This window comes from Papilio machaon, chromosome 13, assembly GCF_912999745.1.
Source record: "Papilio machaon chromosome 13, ilPapMach1.1, whole genome shotgun sequence".
Taxonomy (NCBI): Eukaryota; Metazoa; Arthropoda; class Insecta; order Lepidoptera; family Papilionidae; genus Papilio; species Papilio machaon.
This window is the reverse complement of record NC_059998.1, coordinates 8,305,394-8,325,698: the sequence shown is the minus strand read 5'-3', so window position 1 is coordinate 8,325,698 and position 20,305 is coordinate 8,305,394. Positions and strand designations below refer to the sequence as shown.

The window sequence follows — 20,305 nt, the reverse complement described above, 5'->3', positions numbered from 1 at the left end:
CTGGGTGCCTTCTACGATATCGGGTGTACCGGCGGCGGGCAACCACACAGGCAGTACGCAACCGTGAAAGGTTTCCCGACCACCAGTACACTCGATTTTGTCGCCTCGGTGACGGCCGGACTTTTGACATGGCGCAGTCGGAGATGTCCGCGAGTACTTTGTCAAGCCATTGTACACCGTCGTCGACGCTTTTATCCTCCATTCTGTGAGACCACGTCCCCACTATGGCGGCGAGTTCGACTGCCTCTCGGTCTAAAGATCTTAATGACCACATCTGTCCGATCTCCTGGGGAATGGCGGTGCTCCGACTGGTTGGGGGGGCTGACGAGGGGAGAATATCGAACCGGATGTAGCGGTGGTCCGATAGCGTCTCCACCTCAGTCAACACTTCCCAACCCCGCACGCGGCATGCCAGGGCGGGACTCGCAAGGGTGATATCTACGACAGACCCGCCCTGCATGCGCACACAGGTGTTTACGGAGCCCGTATTGAGTGGTGCCAGGTCATGTTGCGCCATCCATGATAAAAGGACCTCGCCGCGGCTGTCTGAGACCGAGGATCCCCAGGCCCTTGATTTGGCATTTAGGTCCCCGGCCACGACAACCCCGTGCGGTCTTCCCCACTGGACGAGGGAACTTACTTCGTCCAGGTATTCCTCAAATTCGGTCAACGGACGATTTGGCGAGAAATATACACCGATCAGTACTATGCCGGCAAGTTTGACGCCGACACAGCCTCTTCCTTTCTTGGTAGAAGCAATTGGGGGGTCGCCGCCTGCGTATATCGCGACAAGATGTTCAAGGTCCCCCACCCAATTACTTCTATCAGGAACCAGGTATGGTTCTGCTGCCACTGCAAAGTCTATCGACCACTGTGCCAAGCTCTGAATGAACAAATCCTGTGCTCGGGCACAGTGGTTGAGGTTGGTTTGAAGAAGTCGTATGGCCATGTTAATTGTGCTCAACTTCCGCTATCTCCATTACTTCCCCGCTCGGTGGGGGCGCGCTACGTGCTACTTCCGCTAGCGCTCTCTTAGGAACCGTTTTTCTGGGCGCCGAGCAATTTAAACTCCCCAGCCGGTGCTTGGCATCCTTGCCCGCCGCCGTGCACAGGATGCAATTCGGTTGCGACGGGCAGGATGCGGCCTTGTGGCCTTCCTGTCCACAGTTGTAACATAGCCGGCTGCGGTCCTCCGCGTCGCAGCGGCTCGCCGTATGTCCTTGCTGCATACAGCGGTAGCAGCGCAGCTCTCTGGGTCTTCCAATGATGACCTTAGCGGCCACCCAGCCAACTAAGAAGCGGCCCGTCACTAGCCTCTTCGCTGTTGTGACAGGGACCTGGGCCCAGATGTCGAATAGACCAGATCTGTTTTGGCGTAGTTGGCCAGCTCGGACTTGGTCGCTCGTGCATGCTCCTTTTTTAATTATGGCCTCTTTAACCTCTTCCGGCGTGATAGAGTCGTCCAGACCTTCGATTTTGACGTCGACCATTTTTTCGGGTCTGGAGACCTTGATGTCATCATTTTGGTATATCTCCTGGAGCTTTTGCGCCAGGATATCTGCCTTTGGGGCGCTGGTGGCGCCGGGGATGCGGATGATAGTAGCCCCGGTGACCGCCCTGCGGAATTGGACCGACTCTACTCCTATGGTCTCTTTGAGATCGAGCTTCTCCTTTGCCTCTTTGAGGACGGCGCTATATGTGAGGCCCTTCTTCATCGCATTTTCGGTCAGCGTGACGACAACCGCCGAGCTGTGCGGCGCTTTTAATTTGCGCGGCGCAGGTGCAGCAGTGTTCCGCCGTTGAGGTGCCCTGGATGTCGTGGGCACCTTTGGCGCTTTTTCGGCCTTTCCATTTTTGCCTACTCTCAGCCACGCCCAGTTCCCCTGCAGTTCGTCCGGGTTAGTGGGGCGGGTTGGCGCGGCGGTTGCGGTAGCCGATGGTGGTGGTTTTGCGACCGTCGCAGGCCCTTTCTTCTTTTTCTTTTTCTTCTCCTTCTTCTTCTTCTTGGGTTTTGCAGGTCCCCCGGGGGTCGGGAGAGCCGCAGTGACCGCCCGAGACGGGCCAGCTGTGGGAGCCGCAGGTGCCGCGGGGGCCGCAGGGGCCGCAGGGGCTACTCTTGATGGGCCAGCCACGGAGGCCGCAGGTGTCTCCTTCTTCTTCTTCTTGCTGTCAGACGCCAATGGTGGTCGCAAGTTCTTAGCGGGAAGCAACCTGTCTTCCAAGGAAGCCAGGCGGGCGTTGAGCATACCGCCCACCTGGACCATTACCGCCCGACATATGTCCTCTAGAGAGGATTCTGCTTGTGGTTGTGGTGGGGGCCGGACAGGGACGGCCTCCATTGTCGTGTCCATGAGGGCGTTGGCGGAACCCTGTTTCCGCACCCTCTCCATCTCCTCACGCAGCTCCGTCAACTCCTTGCGGAGGCTGGTCATCTCGGCTTGCAGGCGGGTGTTATCAGCCTGCAACGCACGTGTCTCGTCAGATATCGACCTCTGAGCGAGGCCGGTAACGTCTTCTTTAATGGCGCTCACAGCATCTTGTAGTGCGCGCACGAAGGTCCCCTTAAGATTGGATGACTTCTTCGCTACTTTTTCTACTATGTCAAGGCTGGACCCGATCCGTTTGAGGACGGTGGTCGCCGTGTCTTCGTCATTTTCCAGTGGCGCGGCATAAGATGGACCTGCCGTAACCAGAGCCGAGCGGGTTTTGCGGGCTTCCAGAACTGAGTCGAGGAGTTCCGCTTCGGCTCGCGCCCTCATCTCCGCCTCTGTCGCCTTTCTCAGAGTTTCTTTGGCGGCCGCCAGCCCGACGTACTCGCCGGTGGTTGGTGGACGGCCGCGTCCTCTTCTCTTGTGTGCCCCCTTGGCGGGGGTGTCTGTGGAGCTGCCGCTCAACTCCTTATCTCTGGGCCTCTTCTGGCCGCGGCCCTCACTCCAAAATCTCCCGTCCTGGTCTAAGGACTCCATGGAAGCAAAGCGGCTGGAAGCGCTTGCCATGGAGCCCCTGCTGTCCGAGTCTGAATCAGACAGCCTCCTCACTCTATCTCTTTCCTTCTCCTCTCTGCTTCCTCCATTTGACCCTAACCTTCTCTCCTCCTTCACACGGCGAATGGCCCCCCCGTATACAATGGGGCCGATGGGCCGGCTGTCCGACCCACCAAGGGATTCCCCGCGAACGGGACCCTCCCGGGTAGTTTTTTCTTTGTTCGTCGTGTCCATTTTTTGTTTGTTCCCCTTAAAAGCCCCCCCCGGTGTTGCCGCCCTCGCCGCTGGTCTCCCACCAACGATTCATCCCTTCGCCGGGCGGCGATGCTTGGGATTAGGGTGATTTTTTATAGAGGTTTTCTTCCTCGCAGCCCCACGCTCCGTGCGCAGGGCCCCCGTTTCCGCTCCGTGCGGACTTACGGTTTGCCCGACGGTGGCCGAAGCCAGCCGCCGCGCGGGGCGTTTCCGCCCAGAAAGGGGTAATTTTTTAGAGAGGTTTTCTTCCTCGCAGCCCTACGCTCAGTGCGCAGGGCCCCCGGTCCGCTCAGTGCGGATTACGGTTTACTTGGCGTCCACCGATCATAAAGACCAGTGGGCGCCAAGTGTGGTGTCGCCACCGGGTAATTTTTTAGAGAGGTTTTCTTCCTCGCAGCCCCACGCTCAGTGCGCAGGGCCCCCGGTCCGCTCAGTGCGGATTACGGTTTACTTGGCGTCCACCGATCATAATGACCAGTGGGCGGCCAAGTGTGGTGTCGCCACCGGGTGATTTTTTATAGAGGTTTTCTTCCTCGCAGCCCCACGCTCAGTGCGCAAGGCCCCCGTTTCCGCTCAGTGCGGACTTACGGTTTACTTGGCGTCCACCGATCATGAAGACCAGTGGGCGCCAAGTGTGGTGTTGCCACCAGGGTAATTTTTTATAGAGGTTTTCTTCCTCGCGGCCCCACGCTAGGCGCAGAGCCCCCGTTCCCGCTGAGTGCGGACTTACGGGTTTGTTGGTGTTTGGTTCGCGGGGCGAAAAAAGCCCTACCCCAGCAATATGCCGGGGCGTTCCCCTATCCACCACCCGGGGACGCGCCACGTCGGAGTTCACCTCTCCGCCCACTCGGACAACCGAGCAGGTCCGTGGAGGTCCGTGGAACCTAACCTTTTTTTTTTTTTTTTTTTTATAGTCTGGAAATGCATTTACGCACCCCCTACGCCGGGCTGTGCAATGGCGTAGGGGAGTGTGGGACTCGCCGGCCGCAGAAGAAAGACAAGGCGACCGGAATACCCACTAAAACCAGACTGCCCTCTCACGCGTTACGGCGGGGCCACGGGAAACGCGTTAGCTTACTTCCGTGACCCCGCCTGCGTTTGGCCGCTACGGGCCCTCAAAATTTAAGGCGTGGGGAGAAGGGCAGCAGCGAATTGCCGCCTCCTCCTCCCCACTCTTCTCTGCCGGAGCGGGGGCGCTAGGGGATCCCCTTCGCGCTCCCGCTCCCTCTCCTCCTTCTGCGACATGACTAATTCACAGAAGGAGGAGACCACGTTCCAAGACCTCTCACTTCCCAACATGGCGCGTACGACGCCGGGAAGTGAGAGGTCGCCGTCTATCGCCGCCACCAGAGTGCGGCGCTCATCATTCCAGGCGCAGCACACTTCGAGTGTGTGCTGCGCCGTATCCTCGCTGGCGCCGCACTCGTGGCAGCGCATCGTCACCTCCCTTCCGATCCGACACAGGTACCGTCCAAAACAACCATGCCCGGACAGCACCTGTGTCAGTCGGAAGGTGAGGGAGCCGTGGCTCCTCCCACACCACTCCGGGAGCTGCGGGCGTATGGCCTCTATGGTGCGCACGCCATATTTGGCGTGCGCTAGGCCTCTCGCCCACAGCTCCACGGTCGTCCTTCTCCTCGCCTCCCGGGCGCGGGAGAGCTCCTCGGGAACCGGGGCTTCGCCCCGAGCTCTTTGTCTAGCCCGCGCCCAGTAGGCTTCGGCCAGCACTCCCGCCTCGATCTCCCACGGAGGGGTGCCGGCCAAAACGCAGGCCGCCGCGTGGCCTACCGTTCGGTAGGCCCGGCACGCACGCGCCGCAACAATGCGTTGCGGCCTGCGGAGGAGGGCCCTGTTCGGTGCATTAAGGGCGCGAGCCCATATCGGTGCACCGTACAGGGCCATACTCTTGACGACCGTGGTGTACAGCATCCTCGCATGTACACCCGGACCGCTGAGGTTGGGGAGGAGCCTCGCTAGGGCTGAGGCCGCGCCCACAAGCCGGGGGGTCAGCGCTCGGAAGTGATCGCCGAAGCGCCAACCCCCGTCGAGGACAAGACCCAGATATTTTATCCGGGCCTTGACCCGGACTTCCTCTCCGTTGACCCGGAGGGTGGCCCCCGCAGGTACCCTCCACCGAGGCCCTTTAAAACAGAGGGCCTCGGTCTTACTGAGGGCCACTCGGAGGCCTAGTGCCTCGATCCTCCGGGTCAACAATGTGGCTCCGGCCTCAGCCCTTCTCACGAGCCGGCTCCAGGTGGTGTCCCGGACGGCTACCAGCGTGTCGTCTGCGTAGCAGATGACCGCCATCCGGGACAGCACCTCTCCGCGGATGGCCCAGTCATACCCGATGTTCCATAGCAGGGGCCCTAGCACGGACCCCTGTGGAACACCGGAGGCCATCCGCCTTTCCTCTCTGCCGGTTCTCCCCATGTAGGACACTACCCGCCCTTGCAGGTAGTGTCCTACGACTCTCCGCAGGTAGAGGGGCACTCCGTGGTACCGGAGCGCCTCCTCTATTACCGCAAAGGGGAGGGAGCCGAAGGCATTGGCGATGTCTAATGACACCGCCATGGCTCCCTGCCCCTTTTGGGCCGCTTCGTCGGTGAACTTCTTCAGGGCGGCCAGGGCGTCCAAGGTGGATCGTCCTGACCGGAACCCGAATTGGTTCACCGAAAGCTGCGGCCCATCCCTCGCTAGATGCTGGATGATCCGGGCAGCTATAACTCGCTCTAGCAGCTTCCCGGCCTCATCCAGCATCACCAGCGGGCGGTATCCCGACGGAGAGTCCGCGGGGCGGCCTTCTTTCCTTATAAGGACCAGCCGCCCCTCCTTCCACACCTCAGGGAAGTGCCCCGCTGCCAGACAATCGTTGAAGAGGCAGCGTAGGCGGTCCCCGAGGTGCCTCAGTGCGATGGGGACGTGGAACCTTTTTTTTTTTTTTTTTTTACGAGGAGAAACCCGTTTATGAGCCGTCCACCCGCTCGGGGGGGAGCGGGCAGGTGTGTCGGACTCAGCCGCTCCCCCGGCCCGTATATGACCGGAGGGGCTACTACCGACCAAAACTCCTCGAAACCGCCATCCCGCCAGTGCCGGGGGTAAGGTGACAGTTACCCTTATCCTTGTCCCCGGCGGGCGTTTGTCCTTTAGCAAGACACATCTCTCGTGACGCATTTTATGGCCACATCAACCATCTCCGAGTGGGCGACGGAGAACTATCGCCCTACTCCTACCGGGTCCCCCAACCCGGCGCCGACCAACACGTCTTTGATGATAAGACTACTAAGACGCCTGGGCAAAAGCCCGGCGTCGGCGCATCGGTCGGCGGCGGCGCACGGGATCCTCCTCCGGATCATCCTCCCGGCGTCGCTCGTCCACTTCCTTCTTTTCCATCACCGCCTCGCAAAAGGCGGCGACGGCGCTCCATCCAGATTCACTACCGACCATCGCAGATACAACGGCCGGCAGCGAGATGTCATCTCCGATGTTGTTCACAAGCACGGCTCGCTCCTCCGCCCATGCTGTGCAGTATGTCAGGGTGTGTGCCGCGTCGTCCTCTGCAGCGCCACAGAATCGGCACTGTGGAGTGCGCTCCCGTCTGGCCACGTTGCACAGGTACCTCCCGAAGCAGCCATGCCCCGAGAGGATCTGCACTAGGCGATATGAGAGTGCACCCCATCGTCTCGTCAACCAATCTTTGAGAACGGGGCGAATCGCCGCTATGGTACGGTGACCCGCTCCCGGCTGGCTCAGCTGTTCGAGCCAGCAGCGCTGGATTGAATCCTTTGCGCTCTTTCGCCATTCTCCAATTTCTTCCCTACTTGGGACCTCTCCCCGACTTTTGGCGTCGGCGGACTTCCAGTAGACCTCCGCCAACGCCGACGCCTCCAGCTCCCATGGGGGAGTCCCGGCCAGCACGCATGCCGCCTCCAGTGATACGGTGCGGTATGCTCGTGCGGCTCGAAGCGCCACTACTCTCTGCGATCTGCGCAATTGGGCTTTGTTGCGGCGCTCGAGGGCATCCGCCCAAATAGGGGCCCCGTACAACGCCATCGATCTAACAATTCCGGCATAGAGACGCCGGCAACTCGCGCTCGGTCCGCCCAGATTAGGCAATAACCTGCTCAGGGCGAACGAAGTGCGCGCGAGCTTTGGTGCCATCTGCCGGAAATGTTCTTGGAAGTTCCACCGGCTGTCGAGTACAACTCCGAGATATTTCATTGTAGACCCGACGCCGATGGAAACTCCGCCCACAATCAGATGAGCGCCTGGCGGTGGCGCTCGGCGAGGCCCGTGGAAACACAGGGCTTCGGACTTCTCCAGGGCCACCGTCAGGCCCAGACTTCTAATCCTGCCCACTACTTGGGCTACTCCGGCAGTAGCTAGCACACTCGCTTCCCGATAGCTACTGCCCCTTGCCAACACCAGTGTATCATCCGCGTAGCAGACGACGCTAACGCCACGGAGAGTTGGGCCACGAAGGACCCAGTCGTAACCGACGTTCCACAGTAGTGGCCCTAAAACGGAACCCTGTGGAACGCCGCACGACACTCTTCTTTGTCCTAATCCGGTGGTTGTGGGATATACCACTGTCCTGTCCGATAGGTAGGCCTTAATCGTCTCACGCAAGTACAACGGGACCCCATGAAAACATAGGGCCTCCATTATACAAGCGTGAGGCAGCGTGTTAAAAGCGTTGGCGATATCTAAAGATACCGCCAAGACGACGCCGCCCTTAAGGACCTCCTCTTCGGCGACGGCCCTCACCCGTGCAATAGCATCGATGGTAGAGCGGCCGCGCCGGAAACCATACTGGCAGTCTGCCAAATTTGGCCCTACTCGGTCGAGGTGTTCTGTGAGGCGGGTCGCAATAACGCGCTCAAAAAGCTTACCCGCCTCCCCGAGCAGGACGATTGGGCGATACGCCGAGGGAGAATCTGCCGGTCTTCCTGCCTTCGCAATAAGTACGAGTTTCCCCGTCTTCCATTCGTCTGGGAAAATATTCTCTCTAAGGCACCGGGTGAGAAGATCTCGGAACCTACTATCTAGACCATTCTTGAGCGCCAGGACCCATATGCGTCCGGGGATCCCATCGGGGCCTGGGGCGGTGTTTTTGGCCTGAAGCCGAGACACAGCCGCCCACAGTTCCCTCTCTTCCACTTCCGGGACTTCCCCGTCCGCATCACGATTTGACGTCGCTGGCGCAAACACCATTTTGGGTGCAACGAAATCCTCCCTCATGGAGGGGAACAAGGTCTCCACCACTCTGTTCAGGACCTCCGGATCCATGCTCGCCGTTAGGGGTGGGGCCCAGGGCCTGAGCTTGCTCATTACGAGCCGATATGGTCGACCCCAGGGGTCGACTTCTAACGACGCCAGCAGCTCCTGCCAGGCCTCCTCCTTCGCAACAGCGATGGCCACCCTGAGGGCCTTTTTCGCGTCCTGGTAGGCGGTGTAGAGGCGCCTCTCCTCTTCCTCGGTGTGCCCGCTTCGTCTACGGCGACGACGATATCTTGAGTATTGCCGCCTTGCTGACACGCAGGACACACGAAGACGACCAAGATCTTCCGACCACCAATACACCGCCGTCCGAGCCGGCGGCCGCACCACGCGGGGCATCGCGACGTCACAAATGTGCGTGACCGCTTCGTGGAGCCACCGCGACTCGGACTCTACTTCCGTCACGTTCGGTGTTGGGTTCCAGCTTGCGACCAGAGACGCCTGGATCGCCGCTTCCCCGTCAAGTTTTTTGAGGGCCCACCTCGGGCCGATCTCCGACGACGACGCAACACGCCCGGGACCGGAACCGCCAGGGAGGGGGGAGACGTCAAACCGAATATACCTGTGGTCAGACAAAGTCTCCACACCCTCCAGGACTGCCCAGTCCCGGACGGTTCGTGCCAGGTCCGTACTGGCGAAGGACACGTCTACAATTGAGCCACCCTGCATCCGCACGCATGTTTCCGTGTTCCCTACGTTCAGGACGACCAGCCCATTCGAGGCAAGCCACTCCTCCACCAATTCTCCCCTCGCATCCGTGGTAGGGCACCCCCAGATCGTAGACTTAGCGTTCAGATCGCCGGCCACGACGATCCGGTTTGGGCGGCACCAGGCCAGGACCGAGTCCATTTCCACGAGAAACGCTTCGAAATCAGAGAGAGGCCGGTTTGGCGAGAAATATGCCGCGACCACCATCACCTCGCCGCACAACGCCGCAACGACTCCTCGACCTTTCCGAGACCTCCTTATAACGACGTCGCTTGACACCGCGATTGCCGCCAGCCCGTCGTCATCGCCCACCCAGTTGTTTCTCGTGGGAATGAAGTAGGGCTCAGTCACCACCGTAACATCTATCGACCACTGCACCATGCTTTGGATCAATAAATCCTGAGCTCTGGCGCAGTGGTTGATGTTGGCTTGCATGTATTTAGTAGCCGTCGTCGTCATTATTTTGTAGTACTTTCGGTCTCCATCTCTACTTCACCGCTCGGTGGTGGTTGTGCCTGTTGCGGGCTGGCTCTGCTCGCAACAAATACCCTGCTGAACATCCTTTTCTTGGGGGCCGAGCATAACTTGCTCCCCAAGCGATGATTTGATGCTTTCCCAGCCTCCGCACACAGTGTGCAGTGGGGGGCAGCATGACACTCTGCGGAGCGGTGTCCCAACTGGCCGCACCGGTAGCACTGAAGCCCCCGGTCGACCTCCGCAGTACACCGCGCCTTGACATGGCCAGAGTGAAGGCACTTGAAGCACCTTAGCTCCCTTCGTTCAAGGAGCTTCACCCTGGCCGAGACCCATCCGACGAGGAGCTTCCCCTCAACCACCCTCTTGGCGGCCTCAACGGGGCAGGAAACCCACACGGCAAATAGACCGGACCTCTCCTGGCGGAGTGTGCCTACTTTAATGCAGTTGGCCGCGCATCCACCTTTGGCCGCAACCGCAGCTGTCACCTCTTCCTTAGTTACGGAATCGTCAAGTCCCGCTACTATCAACTCCGACATTTTCGTTGGACGGGAGACGGTGATGTCGCCTCCGTTCCCGAAGACCTCGCGAAGCCTCTCCGCGAGGAGGTCTGCCTTTGGCGCGCTAGTGGCACCGGGGATTTCGATGATGGACGCCCCGGTTGCCGCCCGCTTGAAGCGGACGCTCTCTATTTCCAAATCCTTGAGGTTAACTTTTTGTTTCGCCTCCGCCAGAGCCTTGGCGTATGTGACCCCTTTCTCCACAGCCGTGGGATGTAAGGTCACCACGACTGCCGAGGTCTTGGGGGCCCGCAGCTTAGGTGAGGACTTGATCTTTTCCTGCCCCTTTTTCTTCGTCGGGGGCGCCGATCTGGTGGTAGTCGGCGCCTTTTCTCTCAGGCCCCTCTTAACCACCGACGCCATGGTCTCCTTCATGGAAGCGGGCGCCGGCGGGAGGGGACGTCCCGTCTCTGGTTTTTTGGCCTTGTTCTTCTTTTTATTGGCCTTCCTTATCGTCTTCGCCTTTTGGCCCGGATGGGCGGGTTGGGCCGCGGCAGAAGAGGAAGCGGCGGCCGGCGCCGATGTAGAGGTCGGCGCCTTCTTCTTTCCTTTTGCGCCAACCTTGATCCAGCCCGATTGGACTGTTTCAGGAAGGCGCACTTCAGGCAATTCCGCCTGGGTCATCTCCGGTGTTTGGCGTGGACGGCTTGCCGGGGGTGGTCTGGCTTCCGCCTCGCGTCTGTCATGAGCCAGTGCCGGTCTTAGGCGAGGCTCCGGATTCAGGCGCGGCTCTAGCCCGTCTATTCGAGCGTTGAGCCGGTCCGAGAGCCTGCTCAGGATTCGGTTCTCCAGTTCCTCCTCTGGTGATTGCGAGCATGTCGCTGTGGCGGGTTTAGGTGTCGTCCCCGCCTGCGACACGCACGCCTTCAATTCCGCCACTTCCTTCTTTAGTGCGGCCATTTCCGCCTGTAGGCGGGAGTTGGCCGCTCGCAACAGTCTCGTCTCCTCATTAACGTTCCGTGACGTCAGACATTTTGCCGCCGCCCGGATCTGCGCTACCGCCTCCTTAAGAGCTTTCTTCGATGTGCCTTTCAGATTGTTTGATTTTTCGCAGACGGCCGCCACGGCCGCTGCGCCAAGCTCTATTTGACCGCCTAATTCTGCGGAGCCCAACTCGCCTTCATCGTCCGGTTCAGATGCGGAGGTCTCTGAAAGTCGGACCCCCGCTCTGGTCGACCGTAGCCCCATCGTGAGCTCGGCGACATCTTTCTCCGCCTCCCACTCTAGTTGGCGACGGGTGGCCTCTGCCAGCTCCTGTTTCGCCTTGGCGAGCCCAACGTATTCACCAGTTGTCGGTGGCCGTCCTCGGCCTTTCCTTGTACCTGCCACTTTGGGCGAGGGTCCCGTCTCTGTGTCGCCTGGTGCGGCGACTGTATCCCGGTGTCGTTTCCGTCCAAGACTCCCCCATTGTCCAGGGTGCCGGTCTGCACGGTTCTCCGGTGCCTCAACCTCCATGTCGGAGTCCGACGTATCACTGAGTGCCGGTAGGCGCTGTCGAGGGGCGTTAGACGCCGCGATCGGAACGCGCTCCAGCCGCACTCTCACCTCCTTTAATTCGGCGCCATCCAGTGATGGGCGCCTCGTTACTTCTGAGTCCAAATCTCTTGCTATCAGTTCCATAATCCTAGCCTGGGTCGTCGTTGTTGTCGTATTTGAAAGGCAGTCCTTGCCCCCCCCAGAGTACGAGGGGCAGCCCGCGGCCGAAGCCACGGGGAGGGATTCTCCCCCGGCGGTGCCGGAGGTACCCTCCTGGGGTAGTTGTGTTTTGGGAGATGCCATCATTTACTTTTACTTTTTCCAGTGTTGTCGGACACCGGAAACCGCCTTTGGTACAGGGTGAGGTCCCGCACGGCCTTGAAGGCCGTCATCCTCCGACCGAAGTCCGCTGCAGTTTATAGTGCTGCCGCACTCCGATGTTTGCACGACCTGGCCTGATTTGGCCTTACGGAAGACTCAAACCGACCCTGCCGCGCCGAGGGCCTTGAAGGCCCTCCATCCTACGACCCCTCAGGGTCCACTGGTGTTTCCCGCGGGCCTGTCCGGTATGGGAGGCCCTGTCCGGCGTAGCCCCGCGGAAGAACACCCCACCACTCCGCACGGCGGCACCTCGGTGCACGTCGCGCCCCGCACCGCCCTGAAGGCGTGCCCTCCTCCGGGTGATTTTTTAGAGAGGTTTTCTTCCTCGCAGCCCCACGCTCAGTGCGTAGGGCCCCCGGTCCGCTAAGTGCGGATTACGGTTTACTTGGCGTCCACCGATCATAAAGACCGGTGGGCGGCCAAGTGTGGTGTTGCCACCGGGTGATTTTTTAGAGAGGTTTTCTTCCTCGCAGCCCCACGCTCAATGCGCAGGGCCCCCGGTCCGCTCAGTGCGGATTACGGTTTACTTGGCGTCCACTGATCATAAAGACCAGTGGGGGCCAAGTGTGGTGTCGCCACCGGGTAATTTTTTATAGAGGTTTTCTTCCTCGCGGCCCCACGCTCAGTGCGCAGAGCCCCCGTTTCCGCTCAGTGCGGACTTACGGTCTACTTGGCGTCCACCGATCATAAAGACCAGTGGGCGGCCAAGTGTGGTGTCACCACCGGGTAATTTTTTATAGAGGTTTTCTTCCTCGCGGCCCCACGCTCAGTGCGCAGAGCCCCCGTTTCCGCTCAGTGCGGACTTACGGTTTACTTGGCGTCCACCGATCATAAAGACCAGTGGGCGACCAAGTGTGGTGTCACCACCGGGTGATTTTTATAGAGGTTTTCTTCCTCGCGGCCCCACGCTCAGTGCGCAGAGCCCCCGTTTCCGCTCAGTGCGGACTTACGGGTTTTGGTGTTTGGTTCGCGGGGCGAAAAAAGCCCTACCCCAGCAATATGCCGGGGCGTTCCCCTATCCACCACCCGGGGACGCGCCACGTCGGAGTTCACCTCTCCGCCCACTCGGACAACCGAGCAGGTCCGTGGGGACGTGGAACCTTTTTTTTTTTTTTTTTTTTTTTTTTTTTTTTTTTTTTTTTTTTTTTTACGAGGAGAAACCCGTTTATGAGCCGTCTACCCGCTCGGGGGAGGGAGCGGGCAGGTGTGTCGGACTCAGCCGCTCCCCCGGCCCGTATATGACCGGAGGGGCTACTACCGACCAAAACTCCTCGAAACCGCCATCCCGCTTGTGCCGGGGCTAAGGTGACAGTTTCCCTTATCCTTGTCCCGGCAGAGCGTTTGTCCTTTTAGGACCCATCTCTCGTGGCGCACATGGCCACATTAATCACCTCCGAGTGGGCGACGGAGAACTGCCGCCCTACTCCTACCGGGTCCCCCAACCCGGCACCGACCAACACGTCTTTGTGAAATAAAACTATTAAGACGCCTGGGCAAAAGCCCGGCGTCGGCGCATCGGTCGGCGGCGGCGCACGGGATCCTCCTCCGGATCATCCTCCCGGCGCCGCTCGTCCTCTTCCTTTTTCTTCATCACCGCCTCGCAAAAGGCGGCGACGGCACTCCATCCGGGTTCACTGCCGACCATCGCAGAAACGACGGCCGGCAGCGAGATGTCAACTCCTATTTGGTGCACAAGCACGGCTCTCTCCTCAGCCCATGCTGTGCAGAACGTCAATGTGTGATCCGCGTCGTCTTCCGCGGCATCACAGAATCGGCACTGCGGAGTGCGCTCCCGTCTGGCCACGTTGCACAGGTACCTCCCGAAGCAGCCATGCCCCGAAAGGACCTGCACTAGGCGATATGAGAGTGCACCCCATCGTCTCGTCAACCATTCTTTTATGACGGGGCGAATCGCCGCTATGGTGCGGTGACCCGCTCCCGGCTGGCTCAGCTGTTCGAGCCAGCAGCGCTGGACTGAATCCTTAGCGCTCTTTCGCCATTCTCCAATTTCTTCTCCACTTGGGATCTCTCCCCGACTTTTGACGTCGGCGGACTTCCAATAGACCTCCGCCAACGCCGACGCCTCCAGCTCCCATGGGGGAGTCCCAGCTAGAACGCATGCTGCCTCCAGCGACACGGTGCGGTATGCTCGAGCCGCTCGGAGCGCCACTACCCTCTGCGATCTGCGCAGTTGGGCTTTATTGCGGCGCTCGAGGGCATCCGCCCAGATAGGGGCTCCGTACAACGCCATCGATCTAACAATTCCGGCATAGAGACGCCGGCAACTCGCGCTCGGTCCGCCCAGATTAGGCAATAACCTGCTCAGGGCGAACGAAGTGCGCGCGAGCTTCGGAGCCATCTGCCGGAAATGTTCTTGGAAGTTCCACCGGCTGTCGAGTACAACTCCCAGATACTTCATTGTGGACCCGACGCCGATGGAAACTCCGCCCACAATTAGATGAGCGCCTGGCGGTGGCGCTCGGCGAGGCCCGTGGAAACACAGGGCTTCGGACTTCTCCAAGGCCACCGTCAGGCCCAGACTTCTAATCCTGCCCACTACTTGGGCTACTCCGGCAGTAGCTAACACACTCGCTTCCCGATAGCTACTGCCCCTTGCCAACACCAGTGTGTCGTCCGCGTAACAGACGACGCTAACGCCACGGAGAGTCGGGCCGCGAAGGACCCAGTCGTAACCGACGTTCCACAGTAATGGCCCTAAAACGGAACCCTGTGGGACGCCGCACGACACTCTTCTCTGTCCCAATCCGGTAGTTGTGGGATATACCACTGTCCTGTCCGATAGGTAGGCCTTAATCGTCTCACGCAAGTACAACGGGACCCCATGAAAACAAAGGGCCTCCATTATACAAGCGTGAGGCAGCGTGTTAAAAGCGTTGGCGATATCTAAAGATACCGCCAAGACGACGCCGCCCTTAAGGACCTCCTCTTCGGCGACGGCCCTCACCCGTGCAATAGCATCGATAGTAGAGCGGCCGCGCCGGAAACCATACTGGCAGTCTGCCAAATTTGGCCCTACTCGGTCGAGGTGTTCTGTGAGGCGGGTCGCAATAACGCGCTCAAAAAGCTTACCCGCCTCCCCGAGCAGGACGATTGGACGATACGCCGAGGGAGAATCTGCCGGTCTTCCTGCCTTCGCAATAAGTACGAGTTTCCCCGTCTTCCATTCGCTTGGGAAAATATTCTCTCTGAGGCACCGAGTGAGAAGATCTCGGAACCTGCTATCTAACCCGTTCTTGAGCGCCAGGACCCATATGCGTCCGGGGATCCCATCGGGGCCTGGGGCGGTGTTTTTGGCCTGAAGCCGAGACACAGCCGCCCACAGTTCCCTCTCTTCCACTTCCGGGACTTCCCCGTCCGCATCATGATTTGACGTTCCTGGCGCAAACACCATTTTAGGTGCAACGAAATCCTCCCTCATGGAGGGGAACAAGGACTCCACTACTCTGTTTAGGACTTCCGGGTCTAAGCTCGCCGTTAGGGGTGGGGCCCAGGGCCTGAGCTTGCTCATTACGAGCCGATATGGCCTACCCCAGGGGTCAACATCCAGCGACGCCAGCAGCTCCTGCCAAGCCCCCTCCTTCGCCTCCGCAATGGCCACCCTGAGGGCCTTTTTCGCGTCCTGGTAGGCGGTGTAGAGGCGTCTCTCCTCATCCTCCGTGTGCCCGCTTCGTCTACGGCGACGACGATACCGAGAGTACTGCCGCCTTGCTGACACGCAGGACACACGAAGACGACCAAGATCTTCCGACCACCAATACACCGCCGTCCGAGCCGGCGGCCGCACCACGCGGGGCATCGCGACGTCGCAAATGTGCGTGACCGCTTCATGGAGCCACCGCGACTCGGACTCTACTTCCGTCACGTTCGGTGTTGGGTTCCAGCTTGCGACCAGAGACGCCTGGATCGCCGCTTCCCCGTCAAGTTTTTTGAGGGCCCACCTCGGGCCGATCTCCGACGACGACGCAACACGCCCGGGACCGGAACCGCCAGGGAGGGGGGAGACGTCAAACCGAATATACCTGTGGTCGGACAAAGTCTCCACACCCTCCAGGACTGCCCAGTCCCGGACGGTTCGTGCCAGGTCCGCGCTGGCGAAGGACACGTCCACAATGGAGCCACCCTGCATCCGCACGCATGTGTCCGTGTTTCCCACATTAAGAACGACCAGACCATTCGAGGCGAGCCACTCCTCCACCAGTTCTCCTCTCGCGTCCGTGGCAGGGCATCCCCAGACCGTGGACTTTGCGTTAAGATCGCCAGCCGCAACGATCCGGTTTGGACGGCACCAGGCCAGGACCGAGTCCATTTCCCCTAGGAATGCCTCGAATTCGGATAGTGGCCGGTTTGGCGAGAAATATACCGCGACCACCATCACATCGCCGCACAACGCCGCAACGACTCCTCGACCTTTCCGAGACCTCCTTATTGCGACGTCGCTTGACACCACTATTGCCGCCAGCCCGTCGTCATCGCCCACCCAGTTATTTCTCGTGGGAATGAAGTAAGGCTCAGTCACCACCGTAACATCTATCGACCACTGCACCATGCTTTGGATCAATAAATCCTGAGCTCTGGCGCAGTGGTTGATGTTGGCTTGCAGGTATTTATTATTAGCCGTCGTCGTCATTTTGTGGTGTTTTCTGTCTCCATCTCTACTTCTTCACCGCTCGGTGGTGATTGTGCCTGTTGCGGGCTGGCTCTGCTCGCAACAAATACCCTCCTAAGCATCCTTTTCTTGGGGGCCGAGCATATCTTGCTCCCCAAGAGATGGTTGGCTGCCTTCCCGGCCTCCGCACATAGTGTGCAGTGGGGGGCAGCATGACACTCTGCGGCGCGGTGTCCCAACTGGCCGCACCGGTAGCATTGAAGCCCCCGGTCGACCTCCGCGGTACACCGCGCCTTGACATGGCCAGAGTGAAGGCACCTGAAGCACCTCAGCTCCCTGCGTTCAAGGAGCTTCACCCTGGCCGAGACCCATCCGACGAGAAGTTTCCCTTCAACCACCCTCTTGGCGGCTTCAACAGGGCATGAAACCCACACGGCGAATAGGCCGGACCTCTCCTGGCGGAGTGTGCCAACTTTGATACAGTTTGCCGCGCATCCACCTTTGGCCGCGACCGCGGCTGTCACTTCTTCTTTTGTGACGGAATCGTCTAGTCCCGCCACTATTAGCTCCGACATTTTAGTTGGACGGGAGACGGTGATGTCGCCTCCGTTCCCGAAGACCTCGCGAAGCCTCTCCGCGAGGAGGTCTGCCTTTGGCGCGCTAGTGGCACCGGGGATTTCAATGATGGACGCCCCGGTTGCCGCCCGCTTGAAGCGGACGCTCTCAATTTCTAAATCCTTCAGGTTCACCTTTTGTTTCGCCTCAGCGAGAGCCTTGGCGTATGTGACCCCCTTCTCCACAGCCGTGGGATGTAAGGTCACCACGACTGCCGAGGTCTTGGGGGCCCGCAACTTAGGCGAGGACTTGGCCTTCTCCTGCCCCTTCTTCTTCGTCGTGGGCGCCGATCTGGTGGTAGTCGGCGCCTTATCTCTCAGGCCCCTCTTAACCACCGACGCCATGGTCTCCTTCATGGAAGCAGGCGCCTGCGGGAGGGGGCGTCCCGTCTCTTGGTTTTTGGCCTTGCCCTTCTTTTTAGCGGCCTTCTTTTTCGTCTTCGCCTTTTGGCCCGGATGGGCGGGTTGGGCCGCAGCAGAAGAAGAAGCGGCGGCGGCCGGCGCTGAAGAAGAGGTCGGCGCCTTCTTTTTTCCTTTGGCGCCGACCTTGATCCAGCCCGATTGGACCGGATCCGGGCGACGCTCGTCAGGCAGTTCTGCCTGGGTCTCAGCCGGTGTGTGGCGTGGACGGTTTGCCGGGGGTGGTGGTCTGGCTTCCGCCTCGCGTCTGTCATGAGCCAGTGCCGGTCTTAGGCGAGGCTCCGGATTCAGGCGCGGCTCTAGCCCGTCTATTCGAGCGTTGAGCCGGTCCGAGAGCCTACTCAGGATTCGGTTCTCCAGTTCCTCCTCTGGTGATTGCGAGCATGTCGCTGTGGCGGGTTTAGGTGTCGCCCCCGCCTGCGACATGCACGCCTTCAATTCCGCCACTTCCTTCTTTAGTGCGGCCATCTCCGCCTGTAGGCGGGTGTTGACCGCTCGCAGGAGTCTAGTCTCTTCGTTAATGTTCCGCGACGTTAGACGTTTTGTCGCCGCCCGGATCTGCGCAACCGCCTCCTTAAGAGCTTTTTTAGAAGTCCCTTTTAGATTATTTGATTTGTCGCAGACGGCCGCCACTGCCGCTGCGCCAAGCTCAATTTGTCCGCCAAGTTCCACCGAGCCCAGCTCATCTTCGTCATCTATTTCAGATGCGGAGGTCTCTGAGAGTCGGACCCCCGCTCTGGTCGACCGTAGCCCCATCGTAAGCTCGGCGACGTCCTTCTCCGCTTCCAGTTCGAGTTGGCGGCGGGTGGCCTCTGCCAGCTCCCGCTTCGCCTGGGCGAGCCCGACGTACTCTCCAGTTGTAGGCGGCCGTCCACGGCCCTTCCTTGTTCCTGCCACTTTGGGCGAGGGTCCCACCTCTGTATCGCCTGATGCGGCGGCTAGATGTCGCTTTCGACCAAGACTCCCCCATTGTCCAGGGTGCCGGTCTGCACGGTTCTCCGGTGCCTCAATCTCCATGTCGGAGTCCGACGTGTCACTGAGTGCCGGTAGGCGCTGTCGAGGGGCGTTAGACGCCGCGATCGGAACGCGCTCCAGCCGCACTCTCACCTCCTTTAGTTCGGCGCCATCCAGTGATGGGCGCCTCGTCACTTCTGAGTCCAAATCTCTTGCTATCAGTTCCATAATCCTAGCCTGGGTCGTCGTTGTGTTTGTATTTGAAAGGCAGTCCTTGCCCCCCCCAGAGTACGAGGGGCAGCCCGCAGCCGAAGCCACGGGGAGGGATTCTCCCCCGGCGGTGCCGGAGGTACCCTCCTGGGGTAGTTGTGTTTTGGGAGATGCCATCATTTACTTTTACTTTTTCCAGTGTTGTCGGACACCGGAAACCGCCTTTGGTACAGGGTGAGGTCCCGCACGGCCTTGAAAGCCGTCATCCTCCGACCGAAGTCCGCTGCAGTTTATAGTGCTGCCGCACTCCGATGTTTGCACGACCTGGCCTGATTTGGCCTTACGGAAGACTCAAACCGACCCTGCCGCGCCGAGGGCCTTGAAGGCCCTCCATCCTACGACCCCTCAGGGTCCACTGGTGTTTCCCGCGGGCCTGTCCGGTATGGGAGGCCCTGTCCGGCGTAGCCCCGCGGAAGAACACCCCACCACTCCGCACGGCGGCACCTCGGTGCACGTCGCGCCCCGCACCGCCCTGAAGGCGTGCCCTCCTCCGGGTGATTTTTTAGAGAGGTTTTCTTCCTCGCAGCCCCACGCTCAGTGCGTAGGGCCCCCGGTCCGCTCAGTGCGGATTACGGTTTACTTGGCGTCCACCGATCATAAAGACCGGTGGGCGGCCAAGTGTGGTGTTGCCACCGGGTGATTTTTTAGAGAGGTTTTCTTCCTCGCAGCCCCACGCTCAGTGCGCAGGGCCCCCGGTCCGCTCAGTGCGGATTACGGTTTGCTTGGCGTCCACCGATCATAAAGACCGGTGGGCGACCAAGTGTGGTGTTGCCACCGGGTAATTTTTTAGAGAGGTTTTCTTCCTCGCAGCCCCACGCTCAGTGCGCAGGGCCCCCGGTCCGCTCAGTGCGGATTACGGTTTACTTGGCGTCCACCGATCATAAAGACCAGTGGGCGGCCAAGTGGTGTCACCACCGGGTAATTTTTTATAGAGGTTTTCTTCCTCGCGGCCCTACGCTCAGTGCGCAGAGCCCCCGTTTCCGCTCAGTGCGGACTTACGGTCTACTTGGCGTCCACCGATCATAAAGACCAGTGGGCGGCCAAGTGTGGTGTCACCACCGGGTAATTTTTTATAGAGGTTTTCTTCCTCGCGGCCCTACGCTCAGTGCGCAGAGCCCCCGTTTCCGCTCAGTGCGGACTTACGGTCTACTTGGCGTCCACCGATCATAAAGACCAGTGGGCGGCCAAGTGTGGTGTCACCACCGGGTAATTTTTTATAGAGGTTTTCTTCCTCGCGGCCCCACGCTCAGTGCGCAGAGCCCCCGTTTCCGCTGAGTGCGGACTTGCGGGTTTGTTGGTGTTTGG

At 60.0% G+C, this 20,305-nt stretch overlaps 3 protein-coding genes across 3 annotated transcripts; all 3 read right to left on the bottom strand.

Annotated features, from left to right (window-relative positions):
- Positions 1-950: 950 nt before the first annotated feature.
- LOC123721600 lies at positions 951-3,218 on the bottom strand. Its single transcript, XM_045680736.1, has one exon. The coding sequence runs from the start codon at positions 3,216-3,218 to the stop codon at positions 951-953; it is 2,268 nt and encodes a 755-aa protein (XP_045536692.1).
- Positions 3,219-9,682: 6,464 nt separating this feature from the next.
- On the bottom strand, positions 9,683-12,037 carry LOC123721599. Its single transcript, XM_045680734.1, has one exon. It carries the CDS (start codon positions 12,035-12,037, stop codon positions 9,683-9,685), a length of 2,355 nt encoding a protein of 784 aa, XP_045536690.1.
- A 4,722-nt stretch (positions 12,038-16,759) lies between these two features.
- On the bottom strand, positions 16,760-19,117 carry LOC123721598 (axoneme-associated protein mst101(2)-like). Its single transcript, XM_045680733.1, has one exon. The coding sequence runs from the start codon at positions 19,115-19,117 to the stop codon at positions 16,760-16,762; it is 2,358 nt and encodes a 785-aa protein (XP_045536689.1).
- Positions 19,118-20,305: the final 1,188 nt, after the last annotated feature.